This window comes from Amblyomma americanum, chromosome 1, assembly GCF_052857255.1.
Source record: "Amblyomma americanum isolate KBUSLIRL-KWMA chromosome 1, ASM5285725v1, whole genome shotgun sequence".
Classification (NCBI taxonomy): Eukaryota; Metazoa; Arthropoda; class Arachnida; order Ixodida; family Ixodidae; genus Amblyomma; species Amblyomma americanum.
In genome coordinates this window covers 160,934,474-160,960,849 of record NC_135497.1, presented here as the reverse complement: position 1 = coordinate 160,960,849, position 26,376 = coordinate 160,934,474, and the positions used below count along the sequence as shown (strand labels likewise).

The following is a 26,376-nucleotide window of genomic DNA, read 5'->3' as shown; positions in this document are numbered from 1 at the left end:
CCGATAGAACAGCGACGATAGGGCTGGGAGAACTCCGCTCGGAGAAGTTCCACACCCCTAACAAGGGAACTCTCCAGGGCTCGGTCATCTCACCTACTCTTTTTAACGTTGCAATGATCAGCCTTGCAAAACAACTTAAGGAAGTCGAAGGAATACATTATGCCATGTATGCCGATGACATCACCATCTGGACAAATACGGGCTCACTAAAAGAAAAGGAAGAAAGACTACAGGAGGCCGCGACCTGCGTAGAGAACTACGTAAAATCGAGAGGGCTAGCATGCTCCACCGAAAAATCAGAAATGCTCAGAGTCTGGAGAGGGAAACAAAACCGCACAGTCCCGAACAGCGACGAGTTTAGGCTCAACGTCTACCTAGAGGGAAAATCCATACCAGAGAAGACACTCATAAGAATCTTGGGCATGTGGATACAATCAAACCAACGGTGTACACATGCACTTGCTCTACTCAAAGCTTCCACCCTACAAGTTGCCCGCATGATCACGCGCGTCTCTCATAAACGCTCGGGCATGCGCGAAGACACGCTAAAGCTGGTCAGGAGCCTGGTGATCAGCCGAATCACCTACAGTCTTCCATACTACAACCCAATCAAAAGCGAAATCCAACAGATTGATGCGATTATACGCAAAGAATACAAAACAGCACTCCATCTACCGCAATGCACATCCACAGAGAAGCTTTTAGCACTAGGACTTCATAACAACATTGAAGAACTGAGAGAAGCACAACACGTCGCCCAGTTGCAGAGACTACAGCAGACTCCGTCTGGCAGGGAGCTTCTGCGGAAGTTGGGATGCAACGAACAAATACAAGAAATCCAGTGAACCGCGACTATCCCGGACGGCATACGAGGCACAATTAGAGTGACTCCCATCCCCAAGAACATGGACCCCTACCTACACGAAGAACGCAGAAAGGCGGGAGCCGTGTGCATCCAAAAATCACTAGCCCGCCAGACAACAACGGTGTATGTGGACGCAGCCACATACCCCAGAAGGACGGGACAAAACAACCCACACGCGGTAGCGGCTGTGATAAACTCGGACATGCGGGAAATCATCAGCGCGTCGCTACGGGACTACACGGTAGTCGAGGCTGAAGAAGTGGCCGTCGCTCTAGCGGCAGCGGAGGGCTACCGGACTAAGCGATCCTTAACAATACTAACCGACTCTCAAACGGCATGCCGAAACTTCATGTTGGGCAGAATAGGTCACAAAGCGCTCCGCATACTCCGCTGTGGGGACCGACCCAAACAAAGCACAGAAGAAGAACCAATAAAACATACGATGGTATGGACGCCGGGACACGCGGGTGTGGAAGGCAACCAAGCGGTCGACAGGGTAGCTCGAGGGTACACTTTCTACCGAGCTCTCTCCACAAGCGACCTCGAGGAAGCCGAACCTGTCCCTAGAGATTACTCGGCAATATAAACCACTACAAGGGCTGCAGGAAACGGTACCCCCCACCACATAAATCTCTCTCCAGGGAAGACGCCGTCGCCTGGAGGCTGCTACAGACGGTCTCATACCCGAATCTAAATACACTAAACAAATTTCAACCCACACAATACACAGACAAATGCCCATGGTGCCATGAAACACCCACGCTCTATCACATAACGTGGGCCTGCCAGAAAATAGAGGTGGCACAAAAAATACCAAACCCGTGTGCGGAGCAATGAGAAGGAATGCTCTCCAGCGACCGTCAGGACGTCCAACCTGGGCTAATCCGGCGAGCACAGCTGGCAGCGGCATCCAGCGGAGCCCTGGACTAGGGGCAGACGACCATTGCTAAGAATACGGACGACACACCTGACTCCGCCAAATTGCTCACCTACTCTCTAGAGCTCAATAAACGTATTCCTTCCTTCCTTCCGCGTAAGAAGCCGGTATGTTTACACTTCCACGGCCGGTCTCGAGTGGAGCGCGCGACCCTTCCAATATGATTTGCGACACCGCCACCAGGGGATGGTCGCATGCGCAGTCGGGTCGTGAAAAAGGTGGATTGCTAATTAATCAATTGCAAAATAAAAATTGCCCATGATGTGCAAGCCGGTTGGTATAGGTGTATGTAAGTGGTTTCCCTGGCCTACCTCTAATATTTTATCTTATAAGTTAACCGTTAGCTAAAGTTAGCCTGGACAGCCTGTGTATCGGTGCAGTGAAGTTGAGCTCTGCGTGTTTTTCCGAGCTCTTGGTGAGATTCGCTCTGCGTTGAATTTCCTATATTGGTACCTCGCGCTGTAGAAAACGGCCTTTTCCGGCTCTCAGCGAATTCCTCGTATGACCTTGTGGCTTTAAGTAGCTCGTCAACGCTTGCATAGTTCCGGTCTCGCAGTGCGAAGCTCATTTTTGTTTACCACAAGCACCTGAATGCTTCGGCGATAATTTCCAGGATGCCCAACTTTAATTTAGTGCACATCCTTTCTTTTTCCACGCACATACTTGAGGACATCTTCGCCGCGACGTTGTACCCGCTGTGCCAGTTTTCTCCACTAATCAGAAATGATTTCCGTGATGACAGACGCAGATTTGAAGGAAGCGGCGAATTGTGGCCAGGTCGCGATACATCCAGTTGCTGATGTGAGCCATTCTTCGGCCCTTTTAAATTCAAATGGATAACAGTCAATTTTTATTAATCTGACCAGTTAGCCTGGTCTGCGAACTGCGTGAATTCTGACAGCCATTCTTCTGCCGCAACATGGGTGTCATCTCCTGCGAATTCGCGAATTGCGTTTGACGGGTCAGGACTCACTTGATTGGTTGGCGGCGCGGTTTGCGTAGCCGTCCGCTCCATCAATGCGTGTCACGGTCGAGAATGCCTGCGTGAGCTGCCCCAGGATAGCATCGCTCGTCCTCTGGTAGGGCTGCGTTGTATGTAGGTGGTGGCAGCGTTGGTGGCGGTTATGCCGTTGCGCCGAGTCCTTCCCTTTCAGCCTGAATTCTGATCAGTTGGTACAGCGCATCGTCGAGATGTAGGTGCGTCCGCTGTCTCCAAGCTGGTCAGCATCACCTTGTGGTCCGGATGCACTGCATGACACGTCTTCCTCGCGACGCGCGTCTGAGCTACTCGCCTGGTTTTACAGGGGTTCGCCGTTAGAACACATTCCAGCGGCTTCACGGGCTTGTTGAGTTAACCCCACTTCTGCGTGTAGAAATTTTGAGGGCGCTGAAAGCGTTGTCTGCCCCTATCGTGAAATAGCTATGGAGAGAATAAATGCGTGCACATGTGAGGGGGGGGGGGGGGTTCCCTTCGAGCAGCTCCACCGCAGAGCAGCCTCGTCAACTCAATGTACGAATGCGCTCCGTGAACACAAGCTTTGCTCTGATAGGCAAGAAAACTCATATAAAGCAAGCGCGCAGGCCCGTTGTGGCGGAATTAACGCAGCACGCAAACAGGCGAGTCCACATTCACGGGAGGTAGTCGGCGGAGGGGTGTCGGGGGTGCCCGGCTGGCGGGTTCCTCGAAACATCGGGTCGCCGTTGTTATACTCGGCGATCTCTTCTGCAATAACTTTGTCTCCACTGCTCGTATCTTGCACATTCACTGGAGGTAGTCGGCGGAGGGGTGTCGGTTGTGCGCGGCTCGCGGGTTCCTCGAAACATCGGGTCATCGTTGTTATACTCGGCGATCTCTTCCGCAATAACTTTGTCTCCACTGGTCGTCTCTTGCACATTCGCGGGAGGTAGTCGCCGGAAGGGTGTCGGGGGTGCGCGGTTCGCGGGTTCTTCGAAACGTCGGGTCATCGTTGTTATACTCGGCGATCTCTTCCGCAATAGCTTTGTCCCCACTGTTCGTATCTTGCACATTCACGGGAGGTAGTCGCCGGAAGGGTGTCAGGGGTGCGCGGTTCGCGGGTTCTTCGAAACATCGGGTCATCGTTGTTATACTCGGCGATCTCTTCTGCAATAACTTTGTCTCCACTGGTCGTATCTTGCACATTCACGGGAGGTAGTCGGCGGAGGGGTGTCGGTTGTGCGCGGCTCGCGGGTTCCTCGAAACATCGGGTCATCGTTGTTATACTCGGCGATCTCTTCCGCAATAGCTTTGACCCCACTGGTCGTCTCTTCCACATTCGCGGGAGGCAGTCGGCGGAGGGGTGTCGGGTGTGCGCGGCTCGCGGGTTCTTCGAAACATCGAGTCGCCGCGGTTATACTCGGCGATCTCTTCCGCAATAGCTTTGTCCCCACTGGTCATCTCTTGCACATTCACGGGAGGAAAACGCGGGTGCGCGGCTCGCGGATTATTCGAAACATCGGGTCGCCGCTGTTATATATACTCGGCGATCTCTTGCGCGTTAGCTTTGTCCCCACTGGTCGTCTCTTGAAAACATTAGCTGAAAAAAACTCAAGGCAGCAGTTGTCTTCCCTGTGATCTTCCCTGAATACGTGCGCATTTCTTTCAGGACTACTTCAGGCCCCATACTATTGAGCAATGCAAAGCAATTCAAGGCAGTCTCACAACAGCGAATAGAGTCCTGTAGACGTGATTAGGAACGGAGTGAAATTATAAATATTAACTGCCAGCTTGCAACAAGAAGGGATACGCGTCTTCAGCTGTATAGTTCCGTCGCTGCCGACGGTTCAAAGAGAAGACGCTTGCTGTTTTTTTTTAAAGACCAGATCACGGGGAAAGATTATTTTAGGTGTTTACACTGAATGCACGCCGCGGCGGAGAGCGCGCACAGATTATGTTCGCCCTCTAGTACACGCGCCGACCTCTGCGGTTCGGGGGCTCTGCGGAGCAGTGGCCATTAAAGGGCTTCTGTAAAATGCTTCACCCTACAGTGGAGAGCAGCGGGGCTGATTTATCCATGGCATTAGGGTTGTAGGACACAGAAGGGAAAGTAGATTATAAGCAGGTAGAAGTAACGAAGCGAAGGTTATCTGATGGGTGGCTAAAATCAAGATAAGAGTAAAATTTCATAAGTCATGGCTCGGTGGCTTCAGTCACCGCCCGATTTAAAGGGTTCAGCCTTATTCATTCATTAGTGTTCTTGTATATGTTCCCACGGTGAGCATATGCTACCTGCGGGAGCATATACGGGAACACTAGTTGCCATTAGAGTCCCTAGTGGCCATTTGCTTGCGGAGCGGCGGACGCGACCAAGCGGTTTGCACGGCGGTCGGTGCCGTTTTAGGCTGTGTTTGTCGATGTTTTGCGCTGCCAGAGTGCATAAAAAGGTGTGGAAGCTAGGTTCTTGGCTTCCACGTTGTGGTAGGCACAGTGCACACAAAATAAGTTTGCTAGAAGTATCTTTCTGTGTCGCGGTCTGGGACTAGCCGCAGTGATCGCTGTGCAAATGCGCGTGGGGGCGCGGGCCGACGCCGTTGAAGGACGTCGTGGTTTATTCAATAGTGGCTGATATGTGTATGTCGTTGCTGTGGCACACCTGAGGGGTCCAGCCGGGCACAGAAGCTGACTAGATGCGATTATGGGTAGGCAGTGCTTCGTACCCAAATGCAAATCAGCCTACCAGAGCTCAGCCGCCGCGGTGGCTCAGTGGTTAGGGCGCTCGACTACTGATCCGGAGATCCCGGGTTCGAACCCGACCGCGGCGGCTACGTTTTTATGGAGGAAAAACGCTAAGGCGCCCGTGTGCTGTGCGATGTCAGTGCACGTTAAAGATCCCCAGGTGGTCGAAATTATTCCGGAGCCCTCCACTACGGCACCTAATTCTTTCTTTCTTCTTTCACTCCCTCTCTTATCTCTTCCCTTACGGCGCGGTTCAGGTGTCCAACGATATATGAGACAGATACTGCGCCATTTCCTTTCCCCCCAAAAAACCAACCAATTACCAGAGCTGTCCGGATCAAGTGTCATGTTTCAAACCTCCGTCGGATTCTGTTCGCCTAGAACTTTGACGCCAGGCAGTCCCCAGAGTAGATAGGATAGTGCAACCGAGCGACCACGTCTGCGCGAAGCACTTTCCCGAGCATACGATATAAAATCGTTCTACGCCGAGTGCAATGGCAAGACACTTTTAAATGCACCCAAGAAACCAGTGGGGGTCGGCGAATGGTGTGCCCAGTATTTTTCCTGGGTGCCCAAATTTTTAACAAAAAAGACAAGTTCAATAAAGCTTCCTAGAAAACGACACTCTGCAGCCACGTGTGCCATGCACCCAAGCAAGCGGCCCGCACCCGGCGCTGTCGCACTGCCCTCGGGGCCGCTCTGTTGTGAACAAAAAGACGCCGTTCCATCATCGCGCCCTCGCAAGAAACTGCGCACAGATGACTGGAGTACATCATGCGATCAACAAACATGCTCTCCTCCCACCATGAAACTTGGAGGCGCCTCGATCCTCATTCAAGTGGAAGCACCGTATTCATCGGCATTAATGGTGCTAAGGTTTATTCTCTTGTGCACTGGTCCGGGTACTTAACATTCTATAGGTGCTCAGCGTTCCCTGTGCTGACCATGGCAGCGGATAAATTAATTTCGGTCGGCGATCTCGTGGCAAGTTTCCACCCGCTGTAGAGTTTGGTGCCACAAATCATGGTAAGACATGCCGGAAACATTATACATGGCTTGCACCGACGTCATCAACAGGAATGCTGGGATACGCGGCCGCCATATTCATGACCCACCGCCGCTCCGTGCGCACTGGAGTGGTCGCGGTAGTGCCAGCTCGTGTTGTTTTCCGCGTGTGCGTAAGCGTTGCAGTCTCAGCATGGTCAACTGCGCCGTTGTGGGCTGCTCCAATCGCAGCGACGTTACAGGGAGAAAGAAAAGGCCAACTAGCGCGAGGTTTTTCTCTCTGCCGAAAGTGATCGAAAACCAGTGCGAGCGAACCAAGACTCTGAGTGCGAAGCGCCGCAGCTTGTGGTTAGCACGCATAAAACGTGCTAATTTCAACCACGAAAGCCCCAATGTGCGCGTCTGCGGTGTGCATTTCATAAAAGGTGAGCCCACTGTATGTATCTCCGTTTTATAGAAAAAAAGCCAACACGACTACGTGGAACGCTTTGAAAACAGCTTTGCGTCCGCAGGAGAACCGTCCAACCTGTTCGACGAGACAAATCCAGACTGGGCCCCGTCTCTCAGTCTCGGCCACGGGACCAGGCATGCTGATTCCGCGCGGCACGATCGCAGAGCAAAAAGACTCGCTCACAAGCGACGGGCCGATGTTGAAGCGACAGCAGTGGCATCGGAGGCGTCGCCGCGTGCCTGTCCCGATTCCCCACAGCCACCGCAAGCCGAGGAAGTCAGCGCCGATGAAAATGAGACAGGTCAGTAGGCATTTTTTTTTTCATAGTAATGCATGGTCATTTGTTTTTGCTTACGATGCATTCCAAGGCCTTTGGTGCGTCGGTCCGCTTACCTAGTGCTTGTGATGCCTAGCCAGCATGCAGTTTCGCTGGCTGCTACTCTAGTTTACGAGCTTATAAACTTTTTTTTTTATACAGGAATCGCTGTTCAAACCGACATGACCACGCAAGACATACAGGCACTGGAAAAGCATTCTGTACTGCTGAATGAACATCTGTACACATTGCAGAAAGAGAAAGAGCAGCTCGAGGTGACTGAAGACTCACTGAAAATTTGTGAAGCAAAGGTGCGACTGTACACTGGGATGCCAAACTTTGCAGTTTTATTTGCTGTGTTCGAAGCACTAGCAAGCTTCATTTCACATAATGTCAACAATAAGCTCACAAAATTTCAAGAATTCGTTCTGTTCATGATGAAGCTAAAAGTAAATCTGTAAAACGCTGACCTTGCATTTCGGTTCAATATTTCAGAGGCTACAGTATCGCGCATTTTCGACAAGTGGCTGCACGTGGCGTATTGCGGACTTAAAGATGAAATAATCTGGCCCACACGAGATACTTTGCAAAAGACAATGCCACAGGCATTCTACGACTCGTTTGGTGCGAATGTAGCAGTCATCATCGATTGCTTCGAAATCAAGATAGAAAGGCCATCATCGTATCTTCCAAGATGTGAAACATGGTCCCAGTATAAAGGTAGCAATACAGCCAAGTTCCTGATTGGGATTGCTCCACAAGGTGTTGTTACATATATATCCGAAGGTTGGGGAGGCAGGGCAAGTGACAAACATATCACCGAACACTGTTGGTTTTTGGACAACTTGGTGCCTGGAGACGTTGTACTCGCAGACAGGGGTTTTAACATCAGCGAAAGCGTTGGTTTCTACTGTGCAAAGCTTCACGTGCCAGCGTTTACCAGGGGAAAGAAACAACTTTCAGCAGAAGATGTGCAGAGCACAAGAAAGCTCGCAAACGTACGAATACACGTGGAAAGAGTAATTGGACTCATTAGGAATAAGTTTGTTTTTCTGATGTCTGTCGTGCCAATCGATTACGTTGTGTGCCGGCCAGGAGATGAAGTCGCACCACTCGACAAAATTGTAACTGTGTGTTGTGTGCTATCTAACTTGTGTGCATCAATTGTTGCTGCACCAAAGGAAGCCACTGGACAGCAGGCTTCAGCCTCAGTGGATGAGTGATTGTGAATCCTGCTTCAGCATGTCTGAATAAAGCACTGGACAGCAGGCTTCGGCCTCAGTGGATAAGTGATTGTGAGTCCTGCTCCTGCATGTCTGAATAAAGCAAACTCAGAATCTGCTGACGGCATTGTCATTTCTCAACGCCAGATTTCAGCGTTTCCCATATGGGCCACGTGTGTTCCAGCCTCAAGACGAACTTCCAAGGTTGAAACATGAGGCAGCTGTCCAAGTTGTGTTACAGGTTGCTTAGCCTTTGGGTCCTTTGCACTCTGGACAAAACCACAGTGTAGTTTTTGGTGCTCGCTTGAGTGCCACGCATGAAAAGTGGAACCATTTGTAGTGGCAGGATGCGTTGTCGCAAGCAACCATCTTTCCAGTTTCTGGTCCACGGCAAAAACAGTAGACATCACTGGGAGAGTTTACCACTGGACCAGCATGCTGCCTGGTGAAGTAGGTGCTGAAAAGCTCGGGCAGGATTGCATGAATGAAGAATTTTTTTCCAGCAGCCAGAATTTCCTCACAAAAGTGCCTGTCTTTCTGTATTCTCTCCACGTGCAACAAATTATTTGTCCACACCACGAAGTGGCACCACTGAACATCACATACAGCCATTTGTGTCTGCACTTGGTAGAAATATCCGTGTTGTCGCCGTAGCTGGACTACACCATTGACAGTTTCCAGGCAGGAACCTGCAGTAGCCCTCTCTGTAACGTCCTTCACTTCCCTGAGCGAAAATGGGCACTTAAGTTCAACAGCACCCTTCCCACAGCATGCGCAACAAACAAGACCGTCTGGTGTTGTTCCAACAAACGGATATATTGTACTCAGGTGCAGCCCCGACTTGGAGCACTTGAACATGTCGTGCTTCTCGGCTTCACTGGTTTGGTATGGCCTGAAGGCACGGGGCTCATTTTTCACTCCCCATGTGATGGCAGGCGTGTTCAGCGACTGCTTTTCAGGATAGCATATCAGTTTTAGCAGTGATATGCTAATGTTATCAATGCTTGTGTGGCACACCCTTTTCATTACAGAAGCAGTCACCCTGCCCGCTCGGTACAAAAACCAATTAGACGAGCTGCTCTGTTGCCTTGTCAAAGCTTCAACGGCCTTTACGGTCTCTTCACTTATAATTATTGATGGCATGACATCATTGGCTTTCTTAACCAAAACATCCAAATCATGCGCCAACATTTCTTCGGAGTAGAGGTTTCTCAAACGGGCATCATGCATCGGTACAGGATTTTGAAAGTGTCCATCATATCCGAGGAGGACTGAAAAAATTGAAGGAACAATGCCGGCATCCTGAATTGAGCCGTAAAGCTTGGTACGCTCCTGCTCTGAAAGTGGCGGGACATGAGCCCGCTCCTTGACTGGACCTGCCTCAAAGGAATTGCTATCAAGCTGCCGCTTTTTCCCTTTAGATGATGTGAAGTTTATATGAAAAACATCTTGCATGCAGCCGCCGCGGTGGCTCAGTGGTTATGGCGCCAGGCCACTGATCCGAACGACGCGGAAGCGATCCCGGCCTCGGCTGTCGAATTTCTATGGAGGCGAAATTCTAGGGGCCCGTGTACTGTGCGATGTCAGTGCTCGTTAAAGAACCCCCCCAGGTGGTCGAAATTTCTGGAGACCTTCACTACGGCGTCCCTCATATAGCCTGAGTAGCTTTGGGACATTAAACCCCTATAAACCAAACCACCTTACATGCCTGAACGAAGTGCGTCCCAGAACGATGGTCGTTCCGACTACCGGCGAGAGACATTTAAGTGAGCATTCTGTACCGCTGCAGTCATGCTCATTTCGTTTTAAGGATGCGACAAGTTTGTCTGCGCCGGCTTCGCTGCCGTCTGCTCATCGCTCTGCACTGCAAGCCACTCGCCGTGTCTGGATTCGGGCACCGCGGGCCCGTGGCGTGCGGGACTGCAGGCTATCTTCTTTTCTCATTCCTGTCCTCACCATTCCTTTCACCTCTTTATCTGTACGCTGTTAGTTTTGCTGCCGGCGACACCAAGGCGACCGTCCTAGGCGCGAGAGTAGAGTGCGGAGAACGATCTAACCGGCAAGCCATTCCGACAGCGCATCAGCAGTGTAACCTCGCGCTAGTTACTACGATGAAAGAGCGCGCAAAGCGAAGTGAGCGATTTGGATAGGTTGAGAGCTAAGAGGGCGCACGTGGTCACGCAGAAGTCTTCGCACCAGACAGCGTTTCAACTTGATGGCACAGACCCACTTTTTTTTAACCGGAGCCGTGGTCCCTTTTCTTGGCTATGTTGACATGGTCGTGTACGCAAAAACGTGTCCACAGCAGTTGTGGGGAACTCAGAAGAATTAGCGTCAAACGAGTGGTTGTAATCGAAAGAGGTTGATGTGAGGATGCTGCGGAAACAAAAACTTTCGATATAGGACGAACAGTTAATCAGAGCCAAAAAGGTCCAGAAAGTGACGGGGCCAAAGCAAAAGTGGCGCCAAATTTGAAAACGCCGGAAGTGCGGGACCACGTGCCTGAATGTGTGGGCAGAGCCAACGCGTGGCGCCAAATTTGAACACACAAAATGAATGCTGAGATAAAACGAGGGCTAAGGCAGCTGTTCACAACTTTTGCAAGGGGGGGGGGGGGGGTCTCCAGTCAAGGCACCAAATTATTAAGAAGATACCCCTCAAGCAGAGAGGTCTTCCTCATATGGGTTCCTGCTCATGAGGGCATTCCGGGGAATGAGGCTGCTCACATCCTTGCTCGAGAATTATACATCCGAGCTGCTCTTGAAGTACCCCTAAGTGGGCATAAAGACCCTCTCATAACGTATAAAGAAATAACCGAAACACATAGACTGGATCGGATCGAGAACACTCTAACATCCGGATAGGTCACTCCCTTCAAAGGAGTGCAGGACTTACAGGAGGCTTCAGGTCAACAGATTCTTCCCGTACTCTATACTACACGATGAAGACAGTGGGGAGCCTGCGCTCTGCAGTAGGTGCCACAGAATGACTTCGCAAAATCACTTAATCTGGGAGTGTCACGATTCCCCTGGGGTGAAATCACAAAGCATCCCAGACCTTGCCACCTGTTAAGAGCTGATCCGGAGCCACGACCCGGATCAGCAGACTCCTCATCCGTCAGGCGGAGACAGACAGCTCACTATAAGACTCTCTCCGCGGTCTCCGGTGCTGAGCGCCTGCTGGGAGAGGCACCCCCCTCCTTCCTCATTGCTGCTCCCCGACCGTGAGGCCCCATGATGAAGGAAATAAAGTTCATTCATTAATTCATGAAACGAGGAAAAATGCGCCGTTTTTTGATATTCAATTAATTAGTTAATAATGAAAGTGTTACGCGTGAATTAGGCAAATTAAAGTGGATTGATAATGCATTAATTGTCAATTAAAGGTGTTAATGGTGAACAGGGGAGTTTATATTGAACTAAGGTTTACTGACGGTGAATTAAGGGAAATCAATAGTGCAACGTTGCGGCGCGGACGATGCCACGACAAGCGTGAAATAAGTATACGACCCATCCGCCTCGACGTGTCGCTCTTGCGCCATTGGCGGTTTGCTTGCTGAAGTGACGCCATGATCACGTGAGACACACGGAGCGACGGCGCACCAAAAAAATTTGATATGAGTGTACGGCCCCTTCCGCGCTTGTACGGCAGACGGTCTCTCGCCGCTGCCGCGTGCAGATGCTGTGTGCGCGTGAGTTGATTCCGTGGTGCTCAATCGCGCGTTGCGTGAGCGTGTGGCATCATGTTTAAGCAGTCTGTGCCATCGCATAGTGCATCTTCAACGTCCAGAGCACATCTAAAGAGAGGAAAAGAGAATCAAAGAAAGGCGACAAGTGCCGAGGAGGCGTCAGTGCTTTCGCATTACTCCAATGCCGGTTGCCGCAGTGATCTCTAATTTTTCTGTCTGCGACTGTATGTTAACTGCAGGCACATTCCCTCTTTTGCAGACAGACTCGCAACGATAAACCCAGCCTAGTGGCGCCATCTGCTTGACAAGTAGCGGCAGAATCGTCACTCGGCCGCTACTATAGGTGAGGTGAGAAGAAGCGTCAGAGCGGTTCCCCATTTATGGCCAGTGAACGCGCTGCAAAAGGCAGCAACAACGACGAATCCATTCCGAGTCGAGGTGTCCTGATTCGAAGGGTGCCGCCATGTTTGCCGCCGCGGATTTTTTCAGGAGGCGAAAATCGGTCCCGGACCGATCGGCCTCGCCGCGCCGCTCAAATGCGGCCGAATCCGCTTCGCTCGTCGGATTTTTGGACAAGTGTGGACGCGGCCTGACGCGATCGTTCGGTGCCGCGGTGTGCACATGCGTGCGCTTTTTTAAGTGTGGCAAGTCACAAAACGATTTGAACTGCTGTCGACACCGAATAATTTTGGGCGACTTGGTGTTTTACTTGCTGGAACTGCATGGATGGGTGGAACAGCACCGATCGAGGACGCTGCCCAGCCATCCTTCCGAGCTCGTAATCGATATGCGTTCACTGCAAAGTTTTGTCTTTCATCCGCACGAATGATTAGAGCATAGTTAACGATACCGACTCTTAAATATAAAAGGTTGGCCGCAACGCGCATGCTCCCAGATTTGGGCCAATGAGTATACGGATACATTCAGACATTGCTTGAGCACTGTAATGCGCCGACGCTGTGAGATATGATGTCCGCCGTGCAGAGAACATGGTTCACTTCGGCCAACTGGGGTTCTTTAATGTGCAGATAAACCTCAAGGGCGTTTCCGCATTTCCTCTGCATCAGAAATATTGCCTCCGCAGCCAGGAACAGAACCCGCGCTCCTGTGCTGCGTTGCGGAATTAACGCCTCCACCGAAAGAGCACAGGGACCGAAAGAAAACCAAGTGTGCATTTGCGACGTTTTAAGGGCTAGTGCAGTGCACTCTTAGCTACGCGACGCGAAGATGGTTAGTGGAAACCCCTTCCTCCTGCCAAGCTAATGCTGGGCTGCTGTCTCCCTCGAGGCAAGACTGGCGTGCACCATACTTGCGCCACTCTATATAGTCTGGGATGTCGGCTGAGAGCAGTTGGCCACTTGTTGGCCTCAACAATGCCGGGCCACGAAATTCTCCATCCATAGTTCCATTGTGCAGCAAATTATGCAGCTGCATATTTGCTATAAATGTTACCGGCATGTCATACCATGTTTTGTGCCACCAAAATCTACAGCGGATGGAAACTTGCCACGAGATCGCCGACCGAAATTAATTTATCCGCTGCCATGGCATGTCCAGGGAACGCTGAGCACCTATAGAATTTTGAGTACCCGGACCAGTGCACAAGAAAACAAACCTTAGCACCATTAGTGCCGATGAATACGGAGCTTCCACCTGAACGAAAAGGCGCCTCAAAGTTTCATGGTGGGAGGAGAGCATGTTTGTTGATCAGCTGACACGCATGATGTACTCCAGTCATCTGTGCGCAATTTCTTGCGAGGGCTCGATGATGGAACGGCGTCTTTTTGTTTACAACAGGGCGTCCCCGAGGGCAGTGCGACAGCGCCGAGTGCGGGCCGCTTGCTTGAGTGCTTGGCACACGTGGCTGCAGAGTGTCGTTTTCTAGGAAGCTTTATTGAACTTGTCTTTTTTGTTAGATATTTTGGACACCCAGGAAAAATACTGGGCACACCATTCGCCGACACCACAGGTTTCTTGGGTGCATTTAAAAGTGCCTTGCCATTGCACTGGGCGTAGAACTACTTTATATCGCATATATGCTCGGAAAAGTGCTTCGCGAAGACGTGGTCGCTCGGTTGCAGTATCCTATCTACTCTGGGGACTGCCTGCCGCCGAAGTTCTAGGCGAGCAGAATCCGACGGAGCTTTGAAACATGACACTTTGTCCGGACAGCTCTGGTTGGCCGATTTGCATTTGGGTACGAAGCACTGCCTGCCCATATTCGCGTCTAGTAGGCTTCTGGACCCGGCTCGACCCCTCTGGTGTGCCACAGCTACGACATACACATATCAGTCACTATTGAATAAACCAAGACGACCTTCCACAGCGTCGGCCCGCGCCCCCATGCGCGTTTGCACTGCGATCTCTGCGGCTGGTCCCAGACCGGACACAGAAAGATACTTCTAGCAAACTTAGTTCGTGTGCACTGTGCCTACCACAACGTGGAAGCCAAGACCCTAGCTTCCACACCTTGTGATTCACTCTGTCAGCGCAAAACACCGGCAAAAACAGCCTAAAACGGCACCGACAGCCGTGCAAACCGCTTGGTCGCGTCTGCCGCTGCGCAAGCAAATGGCCACTAGGGACTCTAATCGCAACTAGTGTTCCCGTATATGCTCCCGCAGTAGCATATGCTCATTGTGAGAACATATACAGTAACACTAATGGATGGATAAGACTGAACCCTTTAAATCGGGCGGTGGCTCAACCCACCTAGTCATGACTTATAAAATTTTACTCTTGTCTTGATTTTAGCTATCCATCAGATAACCTTCGCTTGTTTACTTCTACCCGCTTAAAATCTACTTTCCCTTCACTGTCCTTAAACCCCAATGCCTTGGATAAATCAGCCCCGCTGCTTTCCACTGTAGGGCGAAGCCCTTTACAGAAGCCCTTTAATGGCCACTGCTCCACTGAGCCCCCGCACCGCAGAGGTCGGCGCGTGTACTAGAGGGCGAACGTAATCTGTGCGCGCTCTCCACTGCGGCGTGCGGTCAGTGTAAACACCTAAAATATTCTTACACCGTGATCTGGACTTAAAAACGAGCGAGCATCTTCACTTTGAACCGGCGGCAGCGACGGAACTCTGTAGCTGAAGACGCGTGTCCCTTCTTCTTCATGCAAGCTGGCAGTTAATATTTATAATTTCACTCCGTTCCTAGTCCCGTCTACAGGACTCTATTCCCTGTTGCGAGACTGCCTTGTATTGCTTTGCCTTGCTCAATAGTATAGGGCCTGAAGTAGTCCTGAAAGAAATGCGCACGTATTCAGGGAAGAGCAAAGAGAAGTCAACTCCAGCCTTGATTTTTTTCAGCTTATGTTTTCAAGAGACGACCAGTGGGGACAAAGCTATTGCGGAAGAGATCGCCGAGTATAATAGCGGCAACCCGATGTTTCAAAGAACCCGCGAGCCGCGTACCCCCGACACCCCTCCGCCGTCTACCTCCCGCGAACGTGCAAGAGACGACCAGTGGGGACAAAGCTATTGCGGAAGAGATCGCCGAGTATAATAGCGGCAACCCGATGTTTCGAAGAACCCGCGAGCCGCGCACCACCGACACCCCTCCGCCGACTACCTGCCGTGAATGTGGACTCGCCTGTTTGCGTGCTGCGTTAATTCCGCCACGGTGGGCCTGCGCGCTTCCTTTCTATCAGTTTTCATGCCTATCAGAGCAAAGCTTGTGTTCACAGTGAGTTGACGAGGCTGCTCCGCGGCAGAGGCGCTCGAAGGGAACCCCCCTCACGCGTGCACGCATTTATTCTCTCCATAGCTATTTCGCGATAGGGGCAGACAATGCTTTCAGCGCCCTCAAAATTTCTACACTCAGAAATGCGGTTAACTCGACAACTCGTGAAGCCGCTGGATTGTGTTCTAACGGCGAACCCCTGTAAAACCAGGCGAGTAGCTCAGATGCGCGTGGCGAGGAAGACGTGTCATGCAGTGGATCCGGAGCACAAGGTGATGCTGACCAGCTTGGAGACAGCGGACGCGCCAACAGCTCGACGATGCGCTGTACCAACTGACCAGAATTCAGGCTGGAAGAGAAGGCCTCGGCGCAACGGCATCACCGCTACCAACGCTGACACCTCCTACATACAACGCAGCCCGAAACGAGGACGAGCGATGCTATCCTGGGGCAGCTCACGCAGGCATTCTCGACCGTGACACGCATTGATGGAGCGGACGGCTACGCAAACCGCGCGCCAACCATTCAAGTGAGTCCTGACCCGTCAAACGCAATTCGCGAATTCACAGGATATGACACCCATGTTGCGGCAGAAGAAAATCTGTCAGAATTCACGCATGTCGCTGACCAGGCTAACTGGTCAGATCAACAAAAGTTGACTATTACCCATTTGAATCTAAAAGGGACGAAGAATGGCTCACATCAGCAACGAGCTACTTAATGCCACAAAGTCATACGAGGAATTCGCTGAGAGCCGGAAAAGGCAGTTTTCTACAGCGCGAGGAACCGATACAGGAAATTCAACACAAAACAAATCTCACCAAGAGCTCGGAAAAACACGCAGAGCTAAACTTCACTGCGCCGATACACAGGGTGTCCAGGCTAACTTAGCTAACGGTTATAAGATAAAATATTTGAGGCAGGCTAGGGAAACCACTTACATACACCTATACCAACCGACTTGCGCATCATTGGCAATTTTTGTTTTGCAATTAATTAATTAGCAATTAAGATTTTTGCTTTTCACAGTAAATGTTAATAGCAAAGTTGGAGACCACCTTCACAAAACAAAGTTCTATTTATTTGCGATAAAGAAAGCCCTCGAAATAGAAAAAAAATCACGTGACTAGCGCATTCATGCGCCACTATTGTGTTGCTCTAAATCCTGGCGCCCGAATGCGCTAGTCACGTGTTTTTTTCTGTATTTCGCGGGCTTTCTTTGGAACTCGCAAAAAAGATACACGTGAGGCTTTCTTTATCGCAAATAAATGGAATGGGGGTTTCTGAAATTGCTCTCCAAATTTGCGATTCACATCTGCTCTCTAAAGTCAATATTTACGCGATTAGAGAAATTATCTTAATCATTGCCTAATTAATAGCAGTGCAAATAATTTCCTAAATGCGCAAGCTCGCTGGTAGCTGTATGGAAGTGGTTTCCCTGGCCTAGCTCAAATATCTTATTTTTTATCCCTTGGATAAATTTAGCCTGGAGACCCTATATAAGTTAAAGCAGTGGAGTTGTTAGCACCAAGAACTTCAATAACACTTCTGTCGGGCCTAGTTGGTGCATGATAACACTACAGATGATCGATGTGCGCAAAACGTCAGACAATCCACGTACACCTGTCCTTGTGTTTCTCTTGTGTACGTGAAATGTCTAATGTTTTGCGCACACCTATCATCCGTACCACCAAGAAGTTTGTACGCTCGAATAAGAACATTTATTTTCCCGCTTGAAGTCCTCTGTTGGCTGGAGAAAACACTAAGCAGTTTTCGTAGTCGTGACGTACTTCCTGAGGCCAGTTTCAGCCTAGTCTCCTCTAGTTACGTTTTATTTAGAAGCGAAAGCTTCACTACGCTAGGTAAAACCGCTCTTCGCATGTCGCTAAATTTGACCTTCCCAGAGCCAATAATAATAATAATAATAATAATAATAATAATAATAATAATAATAATAATAATAATAATAATAATAATAATAATAATAATAATAATAATAATAATAATAATAATTTTGGGGGAAGGAAATCGCGCAGTACCTGTCTCATATATCGGCGCACACCTGAACCACACCGTAAGGGAAGGGGGAAAGGAGAGAGTGAAAGAAGAAAGGAAGAAAGAGATGCCATAGTGGAGGGCTCCGGGATAATTTCGACCACCTGGGGATCTTTACCGTGCACTGACATCGCACAGCACGCGGGCGCCTTAACGTTTTTCCTCCATAAAAACTCAGCCGCAAGAGGTGATGCTTTCGCGTGGTTGATGTGTCCACCGAGATGTCGAGATCTGAGATCTACTGCGCCCTTTCCTTTCTTAATAATAATAATAATAATAATAATAATAATAATAATAATAATAATAATAATAATAATAATAATAATAATAATAATAATAATAATAATAATAATAATAATTGGTTTTGGGGGAAAGGAAATGGCGCAGTATCTGTCTCATATATCATTGGACACCTGAACCGCGCCGTAAGGGGAGAGGGATAAGAGAGGGAGTGAAAGAAGAAAGGAAGAATTAGGTACCGTAGTGGAGGGCTCCGGAATAATTTCGACCACCTGGGGATCTTTAACGTGCACTGACATCGCACAGCACACGGGCGCCTTAGCGTTTTTCCTCCATAAAAACGCAGCCGGCGCGGTCGGGTTCGAACTCGGGAACTCCGGATCAATAATAATAATAATAATTGGATTTGGGGGAAAGGAAATGACGCAGTATCTGTCTCATATATCTTTGGACACTTGAACTACGCCGTAAGGGAAGGGATAAAGGAGGGAGTGAAAGAAAGGAAGAATAGGTGCCGTAGTGGAGGGCTCCGGAATAATTTCGACCACCTGGGGATCTTTAACGTGCACTGACATCGCACAGCACACGGGCGCCTTAGCGTTTTTCCTCCATAAAAACGCAGCCGCCGTGGTCGGGTTCGAACCCGGGAACTCCGGATCAGTAGTCGAGCGCCCTAACCACTGAGCCACCGCGGCGCGGTAGACTGGCTGGGCTCGCGGCGCCTGCGCGTTCGTTCGCTGCTCTGTTCCACGCAAGACGATGGCAAGCGCCGACCGGCATGAGTTTTGCCGCTCCTATTTCGACGAGCTTGTGGGGCCTACGCGGGCTCGGTACGAATCCAAGGTGGAAATGTGCGGCGGCGTGGACCCCTACGCACTACGCGTTGGGACGGACTCCGCCCCCGATGCCGACATGCTGCCAAGCAGGACGCACGTTGATATCATCAATTACCTAGTGTTATCAACTAGCTACGTGTCTCTGGAGCAGATGAAGGCATACAAGTCTCTTGAGGCCCATAATTACTTCACCAGTGGACGGGTAAAAAATGTGACTGCCACGCGAGTGCCATCGACGCGTGTCGTCGTTCTGAGCGAGTTGAGCTTCCTTAACGTCGAAGCATGTATGCGCGGAAGCGCGCATTTGTGTGTCTGGGTATTTAAAATATCGATTTGTACTCTAATATTTGTGGCTAACGTGCCGTCCTCAGCACGCATTAGACTATGCGGTCGCTTTGTTTCGAATAGCAGATAAAAGTTCGCGTATGTAGGGTACGTGCGAGTACAAAATTATTGCAATTGAAAGAAATGGAGCTATCGGCATACATTTACAGCCTCAGATGAAATGCTGGAATGCACTGTAGCCTTAAATTATCGATGAAATTCGTAGTTGGGTGTTTGACGTACTCATGCTGTAGCTGGGCAACTAGTCATGCCGTAGAGACAGGCATGCCACTGACCTGAAATGTCCGAGACAGTGTATGAACGCGCATACTTCATCAGCTGGTAACATTACCAGGCAACTCGGTCACGAGGCAGTGGTATACAGTATTTTTTCCCCGAGGACACGCATCCCGATAACTTTTTCGGGCGATAGAATGTTTCTGCATTTTATTCCAATCGAAATGCGGCTGCCGGGGTCAGAATCGTGCTAGCAATCCTCAGATCAGTGACATCTTATGAAGTATGTGGATTGCTGTCAACACCTAATTACTGGTCATTTTTTCTCAGGTCACCCATTCACAAAGGCTAAGGGAGGCACCACTGAAAGTGTGGGTTCTGGCTGAGCCTGACGGAGCCATCGTGACAGTGCACTGCACTTGCATGGCCGGTGCATGCGAAGCCTGCTCTCACATTGGTGCTACATTGTTCACTGTTGAGACGGCAGTACGTCTCAGAGACTCACGAGTGTGCACGGACATAAAAAACATGTGGCTTCTTGCGCACAGCTCTGGGGCTGGCAATAAGAGGATCAGAGACATTGACTTTTCGTCATAAAAGAAAAAGGAACAGCATATAGATAGTATTCACCTGAAGCCAGGCGTTTAGCACGTACCTGAAGGCATAGCACAAGCATTGCCACCTGTGCCGCCCCCAACAGAAGAAGAGCTGAAGGCATTTTACGGTAAAGTTGCGGATGCTGGTGCTACACCAGCATTCTTAATGCTGCACCCACAGCACAGCGCCATGTTTGAGCCACCGTGTAGAAGAGAACCTCTTCTCCTTCGTGATTTGTTATGCTTAGAAACACAGCCGGAACACCTGCCTACACTCATTATCCGTGCTCAGAAAATTGTTGCCGAACTTTCGATCAGCAAAGAAATGGTGAAGAGCGTTGAGGAATGCACGCGGGAGCAATCGAAGTGTGCAAAATGGTACGCTTATCGTGCAGGCAGGATCACTGCTTCAGTCATGAGGAATGTACACTTCACAAGTGTGCATGAACCATCAATGATTTTACTAAAAATATGCTATCCAGAGCAACACACTTTTTCGACTCCAGCCACAGCATGGGGATTACAACACGAGGCTGCTGCAATCGCATGCTACGCCGAGGAAATAATAAAGAACCACACAGACTTCACCCATAAAAAGTCTGAAGTTTATTTAATTGTGAAGTACCCGTATATGGCAGCTGGTCCAGACAGTTCTGTCTTTTGTACATGTGGCGGAATGGGCATGGTGGAAGTGAAATGTCCCTTTTCACTCTGCAACTGTACGATACTAGAAGCTGTGAAGGACCGCAACTTCTGCTTGGAGGAAACTGATGGCTGCCTGCGTTTAAAGCGACAGCACTCTTATTTGTTTTCAAGTGCAAACGCAGATGGCAGTGTGCGGCGTTCCATACTGTGATTTTATTGTATGGGCTTCATTGTCAGTATTTATAGAAAGGGTGCAGAGAGATGACGCGTTTTTTTTTCAGGATATTGTGCCAACACCATTACATTTTCTTACTCGTGCAATCCTGCCAGAACTTTTCGCTCAACACTTCTCAAAAAGGATAACAAGAAAGCCAACAGCTGACGCCAACATATCCTGCTACTGCCAAGGTCCAGAGGCAGGGAAGATGCTTGCTTGTGATGGCCCACAGTGCAGCTATGGGTGGTTTCATTACAGTTGCTTGGGGATTAAGTGAGCCCCGAAGGCGAAGAAATAGTTGTGCCAAGAATCTTCTACAGGAAAGAATGATGTCTTGCAGTGAGCTGTTTGCCTTCTTTCTGCAATGTTTCCAGCTGCAGAGCTTTACGCCTGCCGTAATGTATTGATAATAAACATTGCATATACTTCAAGTACAGCCTCATGTAACATACCATGCATTGCAGCCAAAAACACCTAAACAAGCCAAACAAGCATGGTACCACTTGGCCTCTTTTTGTACATCTCCACCTGGTGAAAAGCGCCTCAATTCAGTTAGTTAATTCACAGTTGTTCATATCAAAGATCAATGGAAACACTGCACTGCAGATATTGCTTGATATGTATGCAGCAAACACTTATCAGACTAGATTCATAATTACTAGGTTAGCTTGTTCCATGCTTTCACTTCAACTAGAAAACAAAGGTAACAAAATTTTACCCCTTTCCAATGGGTTCACATGTACACAGAGAAGCACTGATGAGACTTCAAACGCAAGGCATGCAGTAGTCACAAAACAGTACACATGTGCCTCATTTAGAGCACTATGAAGATGGTCATTTTCAGCCCACTTTTAGTAAATAAATAAAATGGGTACACATCTACATAAACAGAATCACTAATGAGAATTCAAGGAATGCATGCAATAATAACAAAATACATTTGTCTGATTTAGAGCACTATGTAGGTGACCATTTTCAGTCTACAATGGACAAAAATATAATATGAACATACAGCTGTTCTTAGGAGTTGGAACGGCAACGCACCAGAAGTGAAAACAGCTCAGTTCACAAGCAGTGCAAACCAAGTGGTGCTGGATACGTGCATTCTGCAATTGTTGAAGCGAGAATACCTGAAACGTCAAGCTGGTTTTGTGCTTTATATGAAGGCACACTTATTTTAAATAAGGAAGAAAACTTGCTGGTTCACTGTGAACGTGTTTGCATTTGATACTGAGCACATAGAAGAACACTTGTCTCCAGTTTTTCACATAAGCTTATAAGCACACTGCATGGCTTCATGACCAAGGCATTGTCAATGGCTGCACGATTAAACAGCAGTAACCACAACATTACCGCAGACACAGGCTATACAAGCATGTAAGCAGACTATCCGCAGTTTAAAAAATTCATGCGGATGCTTGCTGGTTTGCAGGTACTATGGATGGGCAGATATTTGTGAGGGCACAGCCCACCAACACATTTTTGTCTAATGGAGAATATCTGTGTCCCTGCTTGCATGCCACAAAGTCTGTACAGCCCCCATGATAGTGTACTTATTCCGTACCATACCAATCACCCGTTTTACATGAATTCGTACATTTGCAAGCCGTCTGGTCGTTTCCACTTCTAAAGCAGTAAGCTGCCTTTTGACTTTAGTGAAGGCAGGAATGTGCAGTTTAGCGCAGTAGAGCACTAAAGTATCGGCTGTATCGGAACCCCTGTCTGCAAGGACAACGTCACCTTGTGTTAAAATATCTAAAATGCCACAGTTTTCAGTGATGTGTTTGTCACCTGCCCTGCCACCTCAGCCTTTTGAAATGAAGGATATCACTCCTTGTGCGCAAATTCCAATAAGATACTTTGAGGTATTGCTGCCCTTGTAATTGGACCACGTCTCACTCCTTGCCTCAAGTGATGATGGCCTTTCAATCCTGATTTCAAAACAGTCTATTATGACTGCCACCTTTGACCCAAAAGAATCGAGGAATGCCTGAGGCATAGTCTTTTGAATCTCCTGTCTCGAAGGCCATCTAATTTGCGATTTCAAACGCCGAAAAGCTGCGTGCAGCCATTTGTCGAAAATTCTGCTCACTGTCGGGTCTGAAACAGAGAAACGGTATGCAAGGTCTTGCACAGGGAAATTCCACTTAAGCTTCATGAGGAACACAATAAATTCCTCTAACTTTCCAAGGCTATTTTGTGCAGTGTGCTTTACATGACATTCCACAAGCTCGAAAATAGCAAACAGCATGGGAAAGCTATTCAATCCCGTATAAAACGTAACCTTAGCGACGTCACCATGAAATGATTGCTCCGACATCTCTAGCTTGTTTTTTTCTGCCGTTGTGGCACGCAGCTCTGCAGCAAGTCGCTTGTTGTCATCCTCAACAGCTTGGATGTCTTGTATAGCCATGTCAGTCTGTACTGCTATCTCTGCAACATGGGAAGTAAAATTATTATCATTAGCTCTACAGGTTACAGATATTGTAATATCTCACTTATGAGAATGCTGTGTTTTGTGTGTTAGAACCGACCTGCTCTCGACTCCAGGCGCAAACTGCAGCTTTCCTGCGGCGGGTCATCTGCAGGCGTCACCTCTGCAGTGCATTCGTCCTCCGATGGCTGGCGCGCCGCTGCATCGGCGATAGCTTTAGCGGCTGCTTTCTACTGCCGCGAATTCGTCCGTGCAATACGGGAGGACATGCCAACAGCTGGTCTTTCGCCGGGCCCGTAACCCAGGTGCTGCGTTGGCACCCAGTCCGTGTTCACGTCATCCATAAGGCCTGAAGGTCTTCCTGGAAAATTTAAAGTTGGTGCCGTGCGCACAATGTTACACATACTGACTCATTTTGCTACGAAGAACACCGTCTCAGCAAACACATAGGCGATGGCGAGGCTCGTGTACCAACGTTCATTACCAGCTGCAGCTGTCACGGTAAACATCTTCGACAGCGACCGTATGTAGGCTTATGTCTATCAATAAAGTTTACTTTTTCTTACCTATGATGAAGTGCCGACCGCATACGCGAACGTTGTCCAGGTTTTTCTAGCCTTTCCCGTTGATCCGTGCCAGCCAAAGGCTTCGGCGCTTCTCCGAAAGGAGCTTCGTGCGCTTGCACTGCCAACTAATCAGTTTCGGTAAACAGTGAAGTCCAACGCCCGGCTCGGTGTTTGTTTTCTGCGCAGAAGACTTGCTTCTGCTTGCGCAGCCGAACATGGAACTCATCGGCATGATGACACCGCACAGAACCAGAAATACGAACGCACGGACGGACCGCGTCCCCTGTTGCTTTGCTTGGCATGGCGCTCTGCGCCGGCCGTTCCGCTCAGTAGCTAAAAATGGCGACACGTATCCCAGAAGCCCTCGTATGTGACGTCCGTGAAAATTATGTATAGTTAAATCGCACCGAATTTTTTGAAGCGAAAAGCTTCACTACGCTAGGCAAAGCAGTCTTCGAGTAGGCCAGAGAATGACCGTGAACGACCTTCAGCCCAACCACGCGTATCCCTTCCGGCGTGGTTCTCCGACATATGTGAGACAGTTATTGCGCGGTTTCCTTTAATAATAATAATAATTGGTTTTTGGGGAAAGGAAATGGCGCAGTATCTTCCTCAAAAGGAATTTTCATTTACATTTCGGCGCCTGCAGTAAGCCGCAGTCGACTACTGATCCGGAGTTCCCGGGTTCGAACCCGACCGCGGCGGCTGCGTTTTTATGGAGGCAAAACGCTAAGGCGCCCTTGTGCTGTGCGATGTCAGTGCACGTTAAAGATCGCCAGGTGGTCGAAATTATGCCGGAGCCCTCCACTACGGCACCTATTTCTCTCTTTCTTCTTTCACTCCCTCCTTCATCGCTTCCCTTACGGCGTGGTTCAGGTGTCCAACGATATATGAGACAGATACTGCGCCATTTCCTTTCCCCGAAAACCAATTATTATTATTATCTTTAACGTGCGCTGACATCGCACGGCACACGGGCGCCTTAGCGTTTCGCCTCCATCGAAACGCAGCCGCCGCGGTCGGGTTCGAACCCGAAAATGCACGCGCTGTGTCCCCCTTTCCACTGCCAACAAGAATCTCAAATTGCTGCGCGTAGCAACAGTAACGTCACTCGTGCTCCAGATGGAGCCAGTGCGCGCGTCAGCGGCACGCGCGGCGACGCTACTTCGTCAGACGTCTCGTTGCAGTCGAGTGAGTTGGATGGCTCCCAAGCGGCCCAGTGATTCCACGGCAAGCGGTTCATAGAAGCACCAAAGGAAGCCCGTTTTCCCAATACCGAACGCCAGAAAAAACTGAGACACTTTGGAAATTCTAATGTGTGTTCGGCTAAATCTGTGGCCATTCGACTGGGGTGACATGTGCAAAAAAATTGGCTGTGGTTTAGCTCTGGTTAACCCTAGTTGATATGCAAGAGCTTCGATCGTTTCCTCGGCACATCGGCTACGCAGCGTCTCAGTCCGACGCCCTCGAGAACTCAAACCGGTCTCTTCCGCAGTTGAAGAGAACACTCCGCGACGTGGCACAACTTCTTCTAGGCGCATCTTCGTTACGACGCTTCTCCACTCGTGCGGCGGGTTACTCTGGCGTTCCTTGAGCGCGATCTCTCTTCCTCGATTCGTTCTGTCGTTGTTGCCTATCTTTCGCGTTCTATATATATATATATATATATATATATATATATACCCCACGAGGCCGCCACGGTGGCTGAGTGGTTATGGCGCTCGGCTGCTGGCCCGAAAGACACGGTTTCGATCCCGGCCGCGGCGGTCGAATTTCGATGGAGGTGAAATTCTAGAGGCCCGTGTACTGTGCGACGTCAGTGCACGTTAAAGAGCCCCAGGTGATCGAAATTCCCGGAGCCCTTCACTACGGCGTCTCTCATAGCCTGAGTCGCTTTGGGACGTTAAACCCCAATAAACCAATCCAAACCAAACACCCCCGCGAGCCGAAACCTCCTCTCCCTCTACCCCAGAGGAGCACATCTGGTGGAGCCAGCGGAGATGGCAACGGCGTCGACAGCGGCGCCATCTGTTGGAGCGCGGCTGCGGCGTTGCTACGCAACTTCGGCTCAAGGTCGTTCGTCGGCCACGGCATATGGCATACGGATGAAGAGCGCGACCAGCCAAAATGGCTCGTAGGCTGGCGTAGTAAGCTTTCGCTTTAAAAAAATAAGAGATGGGCATGGTCGGTCTAATGGCCACAGGGTTTCGCCGAACACACCCAATAAATTCCAAAGTGTCTCAATTTTTACCTCTCCGTTCCCTTTCACCCTCTAGATAAATGTAAAACGCCGTGTTGTGCGTGCAGGCTACTTGCCTTCTATTTACCATTGACGATCGATGCCTGTAGCGGCTGCCTTCT

At 49.6% G+C, this 26,376-nt stretch overlaps 1 protein-coding gene across 1 annotated transcript; it reads left to right on the top strand.

The window, feature by feature from the left end:
* Positions 1-6,576: 6,576 nt before the first annotated feature.
* On the top strand, positions 6,577-26,153 carry LOC144114516 (uncharacterized). Its single transcript, XM_077648315.1, has 4 exons — positions 6,577-6,926; positions 7,014-7,253; positions 7,431-7,509; positions 25,988-26,153. The coding sequence occupies exons 1-4, from the start codon at positions 6,695-6,697 to the stop codon at positions 26,151-26,153; spliced, it is 717 nt and encodes a 238-aa protein (XP_077504441.1). The 5' UTR covers positions 6,577-6,694.
* The last annotated feature ends 223 nt before the right edge of the window (positions 26,154-26,376 follow it).